The 16794-nt window shown below is 39.9% G+C and overlaps 1 protein-coding gene across 1 annotated transcript in view; it reads left to right on the forward strand.

Annotated features, from left to right (window-relative positions):
* The window catches only part of atp6v1ba (ATPase, H+ transporting, lysosomal, V1 subunit B, member a), an 81009-nt gene extending 64790 nt beyond the window's left edge, over positions 1-16219 (forward strand). Inside the window, 4 exon segments of the mRNA XM_072557341.1 lie at positions 5648-5730; positions 11139-11243; positions 11895-12024; positions 14865-16219. Coding sequence (XP_072413442.1) covers positions 5648-5730; positions 11139-11243; positions 11895-12024; positions 14865-15007 — 461 coding nt within the window. The 3' untranslated portion in view covers positions 15008-16219.
* The last annotated feature ends 575 nt before the right edge of the window (positions 16220-16794 follow it).

Here is a 16794-nt window from a genome sequence, read left to right on the forward strand (position 1 = left end):
AAAGTGGATTGCCAGATGTATAGCAACAATTATGTTTGCAAACTGGATAGGCAATCAACCAAACTGAAGACTGCAGTATGATTATTCTTCAATTAAATTTCCACGTGGCAATATGAACGAATTAAGATTGAAACTATATTATTTAAGATAAACTTCTTTTTTTATCACAGTGAAAGCTAGCATTCTACAAATATAAAATAAGTTTTTCCATGCCAGTTAGTTTTTATTCTTACACTTTTAGAAGCCCAGTTACACCAGTTAACAAGGTGTAATGCTTTAAGAATGTTTTATAATGAAACTAATAAGTTAAAAGGGAAAGTTTTAAACAACCCCTTGCTTAAGGGTTGCGGGCTAAAAAGCAAAACTGAGTTGTCACATTACTGATTATATTATGGGCTTATTAACAATCCAAGAGAAATAGATGAGCAAATATGCAAGTTTTAGCCAAGGGTAAGTATCATGATAGGGGGATTCAACATCCCTAACATTAACTGGGGTAGTCAATATGAAATGTTTAGAGGGAGTGGCATTCTTAGTATGTATCCAGGACAGCTTTTTAAGCCACTACATAGAAAGCCCTACAAGAAGAGGGGTGGTCATGGACTTAATTTTAGTTAACTAGCTGGGAAAGTGGTTGAATTATTATAGTGGAACATATTGCAGACAGTGATCATAACAATCTTGAATGTAACAGTGTTATGGAAAAGGGCAAGAATGGGTTTGAAATTGAAGTTCTGAACTGGGGTAAGGCAGACTTTGGTAACATCAAATATGATTTGGCCATAGTGGACTGGAAGCAGCTTCAGCTAAATCTGTCAGAGCAGTGGAATACATTCAAGAAAGAAATGTGGAGAGTTCAAAACCAACATCTTCCATTTTAAAAAAAAAAACAGATGGGACAATCAAATGCTGTCAAACTCTATTGTCTATACATGCCATTGGATTCAGAAAGAGGGAGGCTTATGACAGATACCAAGTGCGCTCAACAGCAGAAGCCCTAGAGGATTATAGAACATGGAAGATGGAACTTAAGGCAATTGAGAACTGAAAGGGGACATGGAAGGATACTGGCTGGTAAAATAAAGGAAAATCCTTAATAGTTTTGGATGTGGGTAGGGTTCTAAATGAATTTTTTGAGTTAGTGTTTACTAATGAGGGGGTTTATATGCATATTGAAATGAAGAAAGTCTATGATATGATTGAAGTTAGCATAGAGAGGAGGTTCTAGTGGTGCAGCAGGCTTAAGTGTATAAATCTCTGGGGCTAGATGAAATATATCCCAGGTTGAGGTGATGAATTCAGGGAGTTTGCAAAAATATTCAATTCCTTTTGAGTCATAGCAATTCTGAAGGACTGGAGAACAGCAAGTATAGTACTGTTAGGGAGCAAGGGATAAACCAGGGAATTACAGACTGGTCAGTCTGATCTCAGTGGTGGGGAACATATTTGAAGCAATTCTGAGGGACACAATTTGCATTTGGAAAGGGTGTGAATAATAAAGAACAGTTTTTGCAAACTGGATGCAAAGTAGTCTTAAAGCCCTTCATCAGGGCTTATACCCAAAATGCCGATTTCCCCTACTTCTGGGATGCTGCCTGACCTGTGAGTTTCTAGCACCACAGTCCATCTGATCTCCAGCATGTGCAGCCCTCACTTATTCCTGATGAAGGGCATATGCCTGAAACGTTGATTCTCCTGCTGCCTGGATACTACCTGATATGTGCTTTTCCAGCACCACAATCTCTACACAGTCCAAAGATGGGCTGAGAAGTGGCAAATGGAGTTTAACTTTAGATTATTGCGAGGTTTTGCATTTTTGGGAAAGAAAATCTTACCAGGCCTTGTACTTAATGGTAAGGTCCTAGGGAATATTGTTGAACAGAGTCCTTTAGAATGCAGGTCCATAGGTCCTTGAAAGTGGGACTTGCAGGTGGATAGAATAGTGAAGAAGGTTTTTGGTATGTTTTCCTTTATTGGTCAGAGTACTGAGTACAGGAGTTGGGAGGTCATGTTGTGGCTGTCCAGTTAGGCAACTGTTGGAACTCTGCAATTCTGGTCTCATTTGTATTGGAAGGATGTTGTGAATCTTGAAAAAGGTTCAGAAAAGATTTACAAGGATGTTGCCAAGGTTGGAGTTTGAGCTACAGGGAGAGGTTGAATAGGCTGGGGTTGTTTTTCCCCTGAAGTGTTGGAAGCTGAGGGGTGACCTTAGAGGTTTACAAAATTGAAGGGCATGGATAGGATAAATAGACAAAGTCTTTTTCCTGGGGTGGAGGAGTCCAGAACTAGAGGGCATAGGTTTAAGGTGAGAGGGGAAAGATCTAAAACAGACCTAAGGGGCAACTTTTTCACGCAGAGGGTAATACATGTATGGAATGAGCTGCCAGAGGAAGTGGTGGAAGCCAGTACAATTGCAACATTTTAAAAGGCAGCTGGGTGGGTATATGAACAAGAAGCGTTTGGAGGGATATGGGCCAGTTGCTGGCAGGTGGGACTAGATTGGGTTGGGATTCTGGTTGGCATGGAAGAGTTGGACTGAAGGGTCAGTTTCCATGCTGTACATCTCTATGATAGGTGAACATGATTTTGATAAAGGGAAGTAATATCTGACCAACTCAATTGAATTTTTTGAAGAGGTGACCAGGTGTGTGGGTGAGGGCAATGCATTGATGTAGTCTGCTTTGAATCCAACAAGACTGATAATATGGTCTTACATAAAGACTGCTAGCAAAGGTAAGAGCCCATGGGATCCAAAGAAGTTTTAGATTAGATTACATCTTATTACAATACTTACATTAGATTACATTACTTAGAGTGGAAACAGGCCCTTCAGCCCAACAAGTCCACATCGACCCTCCGAAGAGCAACCCACCCAGACCCATTCCTCTACATTTATCCCTTCACCTAACACTGCGGGCAATTTAGCATAGCCAATTCACTTAACCTGCATGCGTTTGGACTGTGGGAGGAAACTGGAGCACCCGGAGGAAACACACACAAACACTGAGAGGATGTGCAAACTCCACACACAGTTGCTTGAGGTGGAAATTGAAACCGGGTCTCTGGTGCTGTGAGGCAGCAGTGCTAACAACTGTGCCACCATTTGGGTGGTAGGACGTAGTGGGTGAAGGATGTAGGGTGATTGGATTGGAATTGTCCATTGGGACCCTTACTGTTTATGGTTTATATAAATGGTTTAAACTTGAGTGGAGGAGGGTTGATCATGAAGTTTGCTCAAAAAATTGGTGGGTGGTAAATTGTGAGGAGGATAGCCTTTGATTACAGAAGGGTATAGAAGGGCTGGTCAGATGGACTGATCAATAGCAAGTAGAATTCAATCCAGATAAGTGTGAGGTAATACACTTGGGCAGGACAATTTAAGACCAGGGAATAAATGAAGAATGATCAGACGCTGGGAAATGCTGGATCAGATGGACAGATCAAGACAGGTCAAGGTTCATCTTCCTTCCCACCTACCTGCTCAGTGTTCCAAACTGACTTATCATAATTACATTGGAAACTCAATTATCCAAACGAGATGGGTGGGCACTATTTCGTTCGGATAATTGATTATTCGGAAAATCGTTTAAATGCCTTTCCTCTGGGGCTCGGAGTTTTTAAAGTCTGCTCCTTGTTCAGTGGACTGCAGCAGCGCACAGCGTGATCGCCTGTCCCCCAATCTCATGGTACACTTCCCCCTGCCCCCAATCCCCTCCCCCGACCCCCAACTCTGCAACACCTCCCCCGCCCCTGAGCTTAACGCTGTGCAACACCTCCCCCGCCCCTGAGCTTAACGCTGTGCAACACTTCCCCAACCCCCAACTCCATGCAACACTGCGCCCTGCCCCCTTCTCTCCCCAACCCCCGACCCGGTCCAACACCACCCCCGTCCCAACCCCATCCAATCCCGCTCCCCACACCCAACCTCATCCAACACCGTCCCTGCCCCCTCAGCACAAAGCACACGAGCCCCCACCCACAACACAACCCCCTGCCACCCCCACCCCCACCCCCAGCCTCTCTCCGGCTTTGTGGGGTAAGTTTCCGAATTGCGCACAGACACAGCCCCACAACTTTTTACAATAAAGTTTTGAGGTTCCAGGTTTGCCCTGCTTAGGACAATGTTGGAGAGATTATTCCTGGGTAGCAGCGGGTTAGGCTACGTCCCTCTGTAGAACTCCAGGGAAAGTGTGGGGATAGAGGGCAGGAGGTCTGTCATTTGGAGACTGTGCCTATTTGATCACTGCAAACAGAAGACGTCATCACAGTTGGAAACACGTCTTTGTAATGTTATATTGGGACCTCGATCTCCTTCGGATAATTCGATTTTCAGATAATTGGTATTTGGATAATCGAGGTTCCCCTGTGTACTGCACCTGCGTTCACCTATTGCCTTCCCAGCCACCTTCCTCCGCCACCTCTCCAGCCCTTTATCTCTCAACCCCCTTTTTCCCCTCCACATTCCTAATGAAGAGCTTATGCCCAAAACGTCAACACTCCTCCTTGGATGCTGCCTGACCCTGTGCTTTTCCAGTGTCACGTTTTGACTTGCCTTTATTAGCCAAAGCATAGAGTTTAAGAGCAGGGAGGTTATGCTGGAACTGTATTAAAGGGTTGGTTAGGTCACAGCTAGAGTATTGCATACAGTTCTGGAATTCACATTATATGAGGGACATGATAGCTTATGGAGGATGCAGAGGAGATGTACACTTTGTTGCCTGGGCTGGAGAGTTTATGTAAGGTTTGTGAAGGTTTGTAGCTCAGGTTGAGGTTTAGGGTGTAGGTTTGCTCGCTGAGCTGTAGGTTTGATATCCAGACGTTTCATTACCTGGCTAGGTAACATCAGCAGCGACCTCCAAGTGAAGCAAAGCTGTTGTCACCTGCTTTCTATTTATATCTGGAGGCATTCCAACCACAACGTCATAATCAAGCACATAGATCTCGATGCTATCTAACAACCCCTCAGAAAACGAATGGGAAATGACATCACCACAAACCCCAGGAACCCCATCCAGGAGAAAGATATAAATAGAAAGCAGGAGACAACAGCTTTGCTTCACTTGGAGGTCGCCACTGATGATGATACCTAGCCAGGTAATGAAATGTCTGGATATCAAACCTACAGCTCAGCGAGCAAACCTACACCCTAAAGTTTATGTAGAGAGATTGGACAGGCTGGGGCTTTTCTGTTAGTACATAGGGGGATTGAGAGGGGACATGATTGAGATGTATAAAACTGAGGGGCAAAGAACATTTAGATGTGTTCTTGTGATGCTAAGGCTTGAAACCCTATGGGCCAAGTGCTGGAAAATGGGCTGAGAATAGTTAGGTGCTTGTTTTTGACCAGTGCAGACACAATGGAACCAAAGAACCTTTTTTTCTCTGCTGTAAATCTGACTGAGCAAAACCCTCTGCAGAAGTGCAGTGTCACTCACCAACTGATGGATTTCCATGTTTAATTGCACATGTTCAGACTATTAGGTTCTTCATTTCAGTAGAGTAATCATGGTGAATACTGACAATTTTGCAGTCTTTACCATGGTAAAGTCAGAACCTTTCTACTTCATATGAAAAATACATGCTATTTCAAAATACTTGGAAGTATGCATCAATCCTGATTTGTGTTTAAAAATTTTTTGTTTTGCAGATATCACTCACCCTATTCCTGACTTAACTGGATACATCACTGAAGGGCAGGTCTACGTTGACCGTCAGTTACACAACAGACAGGTAGGATGCACAGAAATAAGTTGAAAGATGCACATTATTTTAAAGAGGAAGTACAAGTAAAGTAAGTTTGAGAAGTCTTGGTCAGCAGATCCATAAATTTAAGCCTCCAATGTTTATGGTTTTGTATAGATTTGAGCAACTCTATACAAGAAATTATTTCAGATGCACAATTGAGATTGCACTTATTCCAAAGGTTTGTACAAATAATGAGCTAATTAAACGTTAACTGCTTATTTAGTCTTGAGCAAATTGGCTTATAGTGACCTAAAGTTGCAGTGGAGCTCGACCATCTTCATCTGTTTCATCAATGACCTTTCCTCCATAAGCTGAGAAGTGAAATGTTTGCGGATGATTGCACATTTTCAGCACAATTTGACTTCTCGGGTACTGAAACAATCCATGACTGCATGCAGCAATATCCAAACTGCACGTTCCCTAGCTAAGCCCCTCTTCACCTTGACTTCATTGCTGGGTCAGAATTCTGAAATTCCAGTCCAGTCAGCATTGTGGATCTACCTTGGCTCATGCACTGCAGCAATTTAAGGAGGCAGCTCACCGCCACCTCCTAAAGGATGACTAGGGACAGGCAATAAATGCTGGCCCAGCCAGTGATGCCCATGTCCCACAAGTAAATTAAAAATGTTTAATTCCTAACATACAAAAATCTTTCAAGAGATCATGTCACGTTCACTTCCGTTACCAGTTATCTATCTATCTAAGCTGAACAAAAAGTATTAAGGTACTGTATATCAAGTACTGCAACTGGTTTTATGTGAATATTCAAAAAAATGTAGGAAGAGCTGAAATTTCATTTGGAAAGCCCAAAACCACCAAGCGTGAGGTGGTAGACTTTCTGGTAGGAAGAATAAAGAGGCCACATACACCAGGAGAATGGTGTTTAAATGATGAGGAATAAAAGGACCTGGGAGTACAGATACAGTACTTGCTAAAATAAGTGCAGGTCATAAGAACGTGCAAACACAGTCCATGTTTCAGAGCATTGAAAAGCAAAGAAGTTATTAAGTGTGGGTAAATCTTGGTTGTACCTTTTTTATTTGGAGCTCTTCAACCTATCTGGTCTGGTGGAATAAAAAGGGTCATGAAAGCACTGAACAAATCCTAGAATAATACCAGACTGACCAGTTAAATTAATTTCAAAACTCGAACAAGTGGAGGCACCTTTCTCAAAAAAAAACCCCAAAGTGGTGGTGTGAATGTTGATGGCTGTGGGTGAGATCAGAACTTGTTCACTAACAAACTTTTTATATAGAACATGGGGGGGAGGGGAAAAAATGCTGTTAGAGTTTTTAGGAATTGGAACTTGCTACCCCAGTAGATGGGTGAGGCAAATAACATTAATGCATTTAAGGGGAAAGTGGAGAAGCAGAAGATTTTTCACTGGAATATAGAAGGTTGATGGGCAACCTGCTAGAAATTTCTAAAATAATGAGTCATCGATACAGATAATGGTAGTTGTCTTTTCCCTAGGATGGGGGATTTCAAGACTAGGGGGCTCACTTTTTTTAAGGTAAGAGATTTTTAAAAAAAGATGAGGCAATGTTTTTACACTGAAATGAACTTCCTGAGAGAGTGGTGGCTGCAGGTACAAATACAATGTTTAAAAGACTTTTGGATAAATACATAAATAGGAAAGGTTTGGAGAGATGTGGGACTAGTTTAGTTTGGAATTGTTTGGCTTGGACTGAAGGGTCTGTTTCCATGCAGTATGATTTTGAAGAAAAGGGTGTGTTCGTGGTTTGGATGAAGAGTCTGAGATGCTGGTATGGCTTATAGGTGAATAGTCATAAAGCTTTTTTTAAAAAAAAGAAAAGGTCAATAAAATTGTAGCAAGTGGAAAATTGGTGCAAAGTCATTAAATGGACATCATGAAGGAACCAGAGATTCAGCTGTCAAATTTTGCGAACCATTCTCAAGTATAAGGCAAGTGTGTTGGAACAGTTTGACAAGTGCACATTGTCTCCAGCATGGAAGGGGATAAACATGCTTGCAGTCTCTGCCAAAAAAGCTCTGCTGATGTGATCAAGGCAGGTCAAGCAAAGAAAATTCTTATCTCTCGTACACACCTAAACAAAATGGGAGTAGCTCTGGCAAAAAGACTGGTGCATGAGAAGTTCATCTGCAATGCACGGCTGGACCAATTCAAAATCCAGACACTGCATCTTCCTATGTGGTGAGGGTATAGCAGTTGGGTCAATAATGACAGCCAATTGCCTGCGAAATACTGTTAGCCAGACCCTGTTTGAGAGTGCACCGAGACTTTATTAGAGATGAACTCAGACTGTTAGCATCTTTTACTATGTTAGTTTTTACATAATTTATCTTTTAATATTAATGGTGGAAAATGAAACAAGGAATGTGTCACATCTATGAATGGCTCTGAAAGGTGGTTGCCATTTGTGATAGCAAAGTACGTTACAGCACAGGAAAGGCCTTTTGGCTCTCCAAGCCTTTATGGATCCATATCCTCCATCTAAATCCACATCTGTTTTGTAAGGATCTACATCTCTTTTTGTTCCCTGCCCATTCACATATCTAGACAGATACATCTGAAATGACACTATCGTTCCCACCACTACCACCTCCACGGGAAATGCATTCCAGGTGTGAGGAACTTTCCACACACACCTCTCCTAAATTTTTTCCCCCTCACTTTGAACTTGTGACTCCTAGTAATTGAGTCCTCCACTCTGGTTGGGTGGGTGGAGGGGAGGAATGGGAGAGAGAGAGAGAGAAGAGAAGGTTTCTTGCTATCCGCCCTACCTACACCCCTCATGATTTTGTAGGCCTCAATCAGGTCCCCCCTCAACTGCCAATGAAAATAATCCCAATCTACTCAACCTCTCCTCGTAGCTAGCACCCTCAATAACAGGCAACATCCTAGTGAACCTCCTCTGGACCCTCTCCAAAGCATCCACATCCTTTTGGCAGCCAGAACCATACGTAATATTCCAAATGTAGTCAAACCAATCTCTTATGCAATTGTCTCACATCCTGCCAACTCTTGTACTCAATACCCCGTCTGATGAAGGACAGCATGCCAATGCCTCCTTGACCACTCTGCTGACCTGAGTTGCCATCCTCAGGGAACAATGGACTGAACACCCAGATCTCTGTATATCAGTTTTCCCCAGGACTCTTCCATTTACTGTACAGTTTGATCTGGAATTGCATGTTCTAAAATGCATCACCTCTCATTTATCAGGATTGAACTCCATCTGCCATTTCTCTGTCCAACTCTCCAATCTATCTGTATTCTGCTGTATTCTCTTTCAGTCCCCTTCACTATCTGCTAATCTACCTATCTTAGTGTCATCCACAGACTTGCTAATGGGGCATCCTACACCTTCCTCCAAATCATTTACGTATATCACAAACAACAGTGGTCCCAGCACGGATCCCTGTCAGACACCACTGGTCATCGGTCTCCATTTTGAGAAGCTCCCTTCCATTACTACTGTGTCTTGTTGCTCAACCATTTCTTTATCGATCCAGCTAGAACACTCTGGACCCCATGCAACTTTACCACCTTTCATCAATCTGCCATGGAGAACCTTATCAAACACCTTTTTTTTTAAAAAAAGTCCATGTATATGACATCTACATCCCTTCTCTCATCCACCAATTTTGTCACCTCTTCAATGAATTATTAGGTTTGTAAGACATGGCCTTCCCTGCACTAAACCATGCTGCCTATCACTAAACCCATTTTCTTCCAAATGAGTATATATCCTATCTCTTAGTATCTTCTCCAATGGCTTCCCTACCACTGACATCAGGCTCACAGGTCTGTAATTACCTGGATTATCCCTGCTACCCATCTTAAACAAGGCTACAATGGACCTGAACACCCAGATCTCTCTGTACATCAGTTTTCCAAGTGATGATACTTGGAATGTTAAGCCACTAGCTACATAGTATGAAGGTAACAAAATCATCTGTTGGTGTTTTTGAGGGATCCATTAGAAAAGTGGACAATGTATAAGCAGAAGGAAAAGATTATCATTGTTACAAACCAACTGTCCTTTGTACCTTGACATTGCTGGCCTTGAGCATCAAGCTGATGTTCTTTCCTCTTTGGGCTGTTTTCCCTGGAGTGTCGGAGGCTGAGGGGTGACCTTATAGAGGTTTACAAAATTGAGGGGCATGGATAGGATAAATAGACAGTCTTTACCCTGGGGTCGGGGAGTCCAGAACTAGAGGGCATAGGTTTAGGGTGAGGGGGGAAAGATATGAAAGAGACCCAAGGGGCAACTTTTTCACGCAGAGGATGGTAGGTATATGGAATGAGCTGCTAGAGGAAGTGGTGGAGACTGGTACAATTGGAACATTTAATAGGCATTTGGATGGGTATATGAATAGGAAGGATTTGGAGGGAATGGGCCGGGTGCTGGCAGGTGGGACTAGATTGGGTTGGGATATCTGGTCGGCATGGACAGGTTGGACCGAAGGGTCTGTTTCCATGCTGTACATCTCAATGACTCTGACTCTTAACATCACCGGCCAATGGATTGGGAATGATTAGGAACATAAACGCTAATTACTGACAGCTGATCTTTCCAGTCAGCGGCCAAGTGCACAACCTGACCATTCTGGAAGTCCTCTGTGATGAAGAAGATATGAAAGATGGTGACAAGTCACATATTTCTGTCATACAGTGTTCGAATAGGCCACAGTGACATAAGATACTGAATGAAGAGCAGCAGCTTTTCAAGCTGCTTTTCTGCACAGCTGGACAAGGCAGGCATGGAACTTTCAGTGGAGGCAACCAGGGAAACCTGTGCTAAGCTGGATGACGATTCCACTACACAGTGGAACAAATGGCTGAGGCATTTTAACCGAGGAGGTCAACAACCCTTGACATCTGAATGCTTACCCTTTCACCTTCCTCCTACCCTAGCTGAAGATGTAGCGAGAGGTCCAGAATTTTGCACTACAGTGCACAGACAGACAAAAGATATTTGACTGTATTGATGACATGACTACTGTAGTGTGTTGTCTGAAGCAAAAACTAGAAAACTGTTTTCCAGAGAACTCCCAGTGTTTTTCAATGCCTTTTACTGTTCAAGGTTAGGCTATTGTAAGGTGTGAACAAACTGAAAAGTAAAGACATTTTTCTCATTCACTGCATCATTGCTTTCAATTGTATTTGACTTGGGATGTTCGTAGGTAAAACTGGGTTGCATAGGGCCCTCTTCAGCTATTCAAAAGCTCTATTTAACATTCATTTGTTAACTGCCCTCCTTTGATTTGACTACTTGCTATTTTACTGTCCCACAAAATTTGTCCCCTTTTAAAAATACTGCAACTGGAGATATAAATGCCACTAATGTAGAAGTCATATATAAAATTTAAGAGATGCACTTACAATCTTTCAATTGCTGTTACAGATTTATCCACCTATTAATGTTTTACCATCTCTATCACGATTAATGAAGTCAGCCATAGGGGAAGGTATGACACGGAAAGATCATCCTGAAGTCTCTAATCAGCTGGTATGGTTATTACACTTTAAAATAAATGTCTGAATTAAAGTTAAAATTGAGCTGTATCATAACTGAAAATAACTTTACCTTGTTACTTTGAGATTTTCAATTGGCAGAATTAAATTTGAATTGCAAGGTTCTACAGTACTTGATGCAGTTAAAGACATTTTGAGCTGATTTTATTTTACAATGATTCATTGAAAGGTTTGCTGAAAATAGGTAACAATATGATGTTTCATTTCTGAGAATTGAGTCTGAAATCAACTTCTGTGTTCTAGTGTAGACTTACAAAGCAAAGAATGATAACCAGTGTTCGCCTCGTTTCTGGTGAATGAGAGACTACATCATAACTCAATTATGACTGATCCTTTTTAGTGGAGAGTGAATAGAGGATAAAGCCTATTTGAAGGCTGACATTTGCCTGAGGTTGTACCATTTTAAAATTAAATGGAACTAATTCCTCAGGATATTGAGCAAGAAACTGTTTACATTGGCCTTCTCATTATTGTAGATATGTAGTGCTTTGAGATATTGAAGCTTAAACAACACTAAATTATGTGTATCTAGGTTTGAATTTTCTAATGACTTGCTTATTCTATGTCTTAGCCAACAATGTCAGTTAAGTTAGTGAATAAGTTGTGAAATGTTCTGTCTCCACAGTATGCTTGCTACGCCATTGGCAAAGATGTCCAAGCCATGAAAGCTGTGGTTGGTGAGGAAGCTCTCACACCTGATGATCTGTTATATTTGGAATTTCTGCAAAAATTTGAGAGAAATTTCATTGCACAAGGTATGCTTATTCCACCCATACATAACCCACAGTACACCACCCCCTCCCAAGCCTTGAACTTGCAATTTATAGCTTCCCTTCAAATTTTGATCCCTGCTCTGAGCTCACCTTGATCACGACACCTGTCTTTTGCTTTTCATTCTATTCCCACTGACCTGGTCATCAGCTTCTCCCCTTGCTCCTCGTATTAGCCAATATTGTTAAAAGTTCACCCCTTTTACTTATACCATTCTTGGAAACTTCTGCCACATTTTCAACCACCTTTTCCTGTCAAATCCTTAAACATGCTGACACCTGCCAAATCTTCATGCATTTTTCCTGGAGTTCCATGTTTGAATTTTTCCAGTTGGGTTTTTGCTCTGTCACAGTACCAAAACAAGTCTTGGCAAACTCTCAGATGACTTCCTATTTGACTGACAAAGGCATGCTTTTTCTCCACCTTCACTTGTTTGCAGCCTTTAATACTCTTGGCCTCCTGAAGTGCCACCACTGTCATTCATCTGTTGGGACTGCTGTAACCTGGTTCCATTCTTATCTACCTAATCATACCTGGAGTATCACTTCCAATGATTTCTTCCGATCCTGCACTGTTGCCTGTTATATATCCAAGAACCTGTCCATTGCCCCCTCCTAGTTCTAATCCACGTACTGTCCTTGGCAGCAACATCCAACGAATACACAGAAGCTGACAGCAGTCAGCACTGCCTCCCTCGAGATTCTTGTTACTAAGTTATTAGACTGCTTCTGTAAGCTACAAAGCTGGATAAGTAGATTAATTCTTCAAATTAAATAATGGGAAAACTTAAGCTGTTGTTTTTGATCCCTGCTCCAAACTCTGTTCCCAAGTTACAACCTCAGACCCTCTTCCTGCCAGCAGTTTGAGATGAAAGCAATCCGTTTACATTTGACCCCAGATGGCGTTTCTGGGTTTAGTGAGACTAAGTTCTACTTCTAACCTCATTTGACTTTGCTAATGTCATGACTCATCAGTTGAAATACTCATCCACACCTTTATTCTTCTTGATTTGACCATTCCATTGCATTGTACACTCTATAAACTTGAGCTCATTCCAAAGACACTTGCTCAATGTCTTAATTCTTATCAAGTTCCTTTTTACGTTCATCAGTCCTGTGCTCATTAACCTTTGGCTTCCAATTAAGCATTATCTTGACATTAAAATGCTCAGCCTTGTTTTCATAACCTTCCATAGGTTTGTTCCTCCATACTGCTTCAGCCCCACAACCCTCCAAAATCTATGCTACTCTAATTCTGGCCTCCTTGGGCATTCATAATTTTAATTACTCCCCTATTGCTGACTGTGCTTTTAGTGCCATGTGAAGATTTTCTTTCTCATTTCTCCAACTTGCTGCCTCAACTACTTTTAAAACTCTCCTTAAAATCTGCCTTTGACAAAATTGTTGATCTGACCTAATAACTACCTGTGACTTTTTTGATTTGTAATCCTCCTGTGAAGGACTTTGGAATGTTTTATTATTTAAAAGTGCTTCCTAAATGTTTTTTTAAAAATACATTTCAAAAATCTAGAATTTGGCAAACCTGCATTTCTCAATTGTTATAGTACAAGCTATTTAGTTTACCGTGTCTGCACTAGTCATGTTTTGACTAGTGCCACTCCCCACCTCCTTTTGCATGTTCTTCACTTCCAGATAACCATCTAATCCTCCCCTTAATATCTGGACTGAACCTATGTCCACCACACGCTGAAGTAGATCATTTCAAATCCTGACAATCTGTTGCTTGAAAAGGTTTTTCATGTCACATTGCTCATTTTGCTAATTCCCTTAAATTCCTTTCTTAATCATTGCACAAATGGAAATTATTTTCTTAAAATCCTTGTGGGGTATGGACACAGCATATTTAATACTTCTATCAAATCTTTTCTCAACCTTTTTTTCCTAAGGAAAAACGGTCCAACTTCTTCAATCTATTGATATGACTGAAGTTCCTCATCTTTGGGACTACTCTCATTTAATCTCTTATGTCTTTCTAAAGTGTGATGTCCAGAACCAGACATGATACTCAGTTGAGGCAAAGCTAGTGCTATATACTAGTTAAAGATAATCTTGCTTTTATGCTCAATGTCTTGTTAATAAAGCCTAGGATGCTGTGTGCTTTATTAATCTCTCACTCAACTGTTATCTTCAGTGATTTATGGACATGTACACCCAGGTATTACTGCTTTTTGACCAAGTTTTAAATTTTGTTTTTCATTTTACCTTGTTTCCTTTCATTCTAACTACCAAAATGAAATATTTTACATTTCTCTGCATTAAGTTTAATTTGTTACTTATCCATTCATTCCACCAACATAGCCTTTTGGAACTGCTACCTGCAGTTCAGTGTTTCCACATTTATTACCTGAAAATTTTGAAATTAGGCATTGTAGTCCAAGATCTGGTTCATTAAAATAACAGAAAGAACAAGGGTACCACTACCAATCTCCTGAGGAACTACGGTATAAACTTTCTTGAGTCTGAGAATATCACCAAGATTAAACTGACTGTTTTGTAGTTTCTGGGCTTATCTTCACAACTCTTTTGAACATGGCTGTTATGCTTGCAATTCTTCGGTCTGCCAGCAAAATCCTAGAGTCTCAGGAAAACTGGACAATTTTAGCCCCATTGGACATTGCAGTCACTTCATTCTAACCTTGGATGTGTCCCATCAAGTCCTAATGCCTTGCGAATATGTGGTTTTGAATAGTAATATTTTAAGTGCGTAATGATTTCCCACTTAAAAATACTAGAATTTAAAGTTTCTTGAGAAATGTAAACCATACTCCAGGTAAAGGGAGAAAATTTTGTTTTGTTTTGCATAGGTCCATATGAAAATAGGACTGTATTTGAAACTTTGGATATTGGCTGGCAATTGCTCCGAATATTCCCCAAGGAGATGTTGAAACGTATTACTCAAAGTACACTGGCAGAATTTTACCCAAGAGATGCTGCTAAACATCAGTGAAATTCCAAATTCAACAGTGGAAGATTTATTTTCATACTTCGTAAGAATACATTTCATACTGAAGCATTCTATACTTAACACACTCCAGCAATTGTTTATAATTCATCTTTTTGTATTGTAAAACAAAAGCTATACAAATCAAAGTATTAAATTGGAAGTCCATAAAACCTTTTTTTGAAAAAGTCTGAATGCTAAACCTTGCAGAAAACTGTTTACGGCAATTGAAATAATTTGTTTACAACTTCTTCACCAGTATATGCATAGAACTAAATTAGATTTATCTGGATCTATTGGGGATGAGAGCAATCAGTTTAACTGATCAAAATGGTAAGCATTTTGATCTCAAAAGATGAAATAGATATAGAAGAATATAATTAACAATTTGCGTCAGCTAACTAAGCCTGATTTATCTTGAGGAAATTAGGATATTGAAAGTTTATGGCAATTTATTCATGCACAGCTTATTATCAAGCATATAGAAAGGAATTATTTAAATTGTACTTCCCTATACAACTCCTCTTTTTTTCCAAAGATAACTAACTGGAAGATATGTTGATAAAGGCTCAACTGTAAAAATATTTTTCTTGGTGAATTATGGAGAAATTAATTAAAACAAATTGATTTGCATTTACTGTATCCTTATTCTTTTCTAAACTTAAAGGAAATTATTTTAGTTTGTTATAATTCATTGTGGTGAAAAATAGTTATTACAAATCATTTTGAATCAAAGCTAGTGATTAACTTGACTATTTTAAGTAGAACAAAATATGTGGAACGGAGGTTCATTTCACCTGCCTCCAATTAAAAATAGAAAATTGTAAGAATGAAGATTTAAAATTTTGGAATGCTAATTTTGTTCTGTGGGGAAAGATCAGATAGAGTTTTGATGTTTGTACATTATAAAAGAAAATATTTGACTGAATTTTTATTCCTCATTGTTTTCAAAGCATCTTAATACTCATTGGATCTCCTCTTTAAGTGTCAATTTACTGTTTATGATCTAAACTTCTGTTTTGAAAGTTAGTTTGTAGAAGACTAAAGGTGTGTGCACTGCTGTTCTATTCCGTATATTTGTGCAATGTATATTGAAATGAAATGAAAGTTAGAAAAGGATAAATTAAACTTATAAATGCTTCTCATCAAGAAATGTCAAACTTTGCTACAGTGCAATACTTTTTGCAGTAGATACAAAATAAAAGTGAACAGATGTTACTGTTGAATAAGACTGTTTCTTCTGCACGTCACATTCTGTTTTGCAGTACCAAGCTGTTTCTATACTGACTAAATTTTAATCTCATGCCAACATCCATTGAATGGAACGTTGAAGGAAGCATGCTTTTGTCTTAACTTGGGTTGAATACCCAACCTATGCTCTCTGTTGTGAATGACAAATGTTTCCTTGTCCTGCAGAGTATTTACATATCATCTGTACTGGTGTCTTAAAGATGCACCATTGTATTTTTAGTTCGTGTGCTCTGCTATTCAGCTTTTCATTGCTTATTTTGTGAAAGAGTAGAAATCAGGAAAAACATTTTGTATAAAGCTATTCAAGAAATGATCTATTAAGATTAGAGGCAACAACCTCAGACACATGGAAGAGATATCTTCAGGATTTTAAGGAAAGCAATCAAGTAAATCATATATGTAGGTGTATAAAAGATAATGAAATAATTGTATGAAATGCAAACTTTGTTTTCCTCTAATCAATGGATTTAAAAAATCAAAAATGCTTTTTATAATCATCGGGTTATTGTGCTGTGTAACAATATATAGTGTATTGGATATCT

Source organism: Chiloscyllium punctatum, chromosome 38 (genome assembly GCF_047496795.1).
Source record: "Chiloscyllium punctatum isolate Juve2018m chromosome 38, sChiPun1.3, whole genome shotgun sequence".
NCBI lineage: Eukaryota > Metazoa > Chordata > Chondrichthyes > Orectolobiformes > Hemiscylliidae > Chiloscyllium > Chiloscyllium punctatum.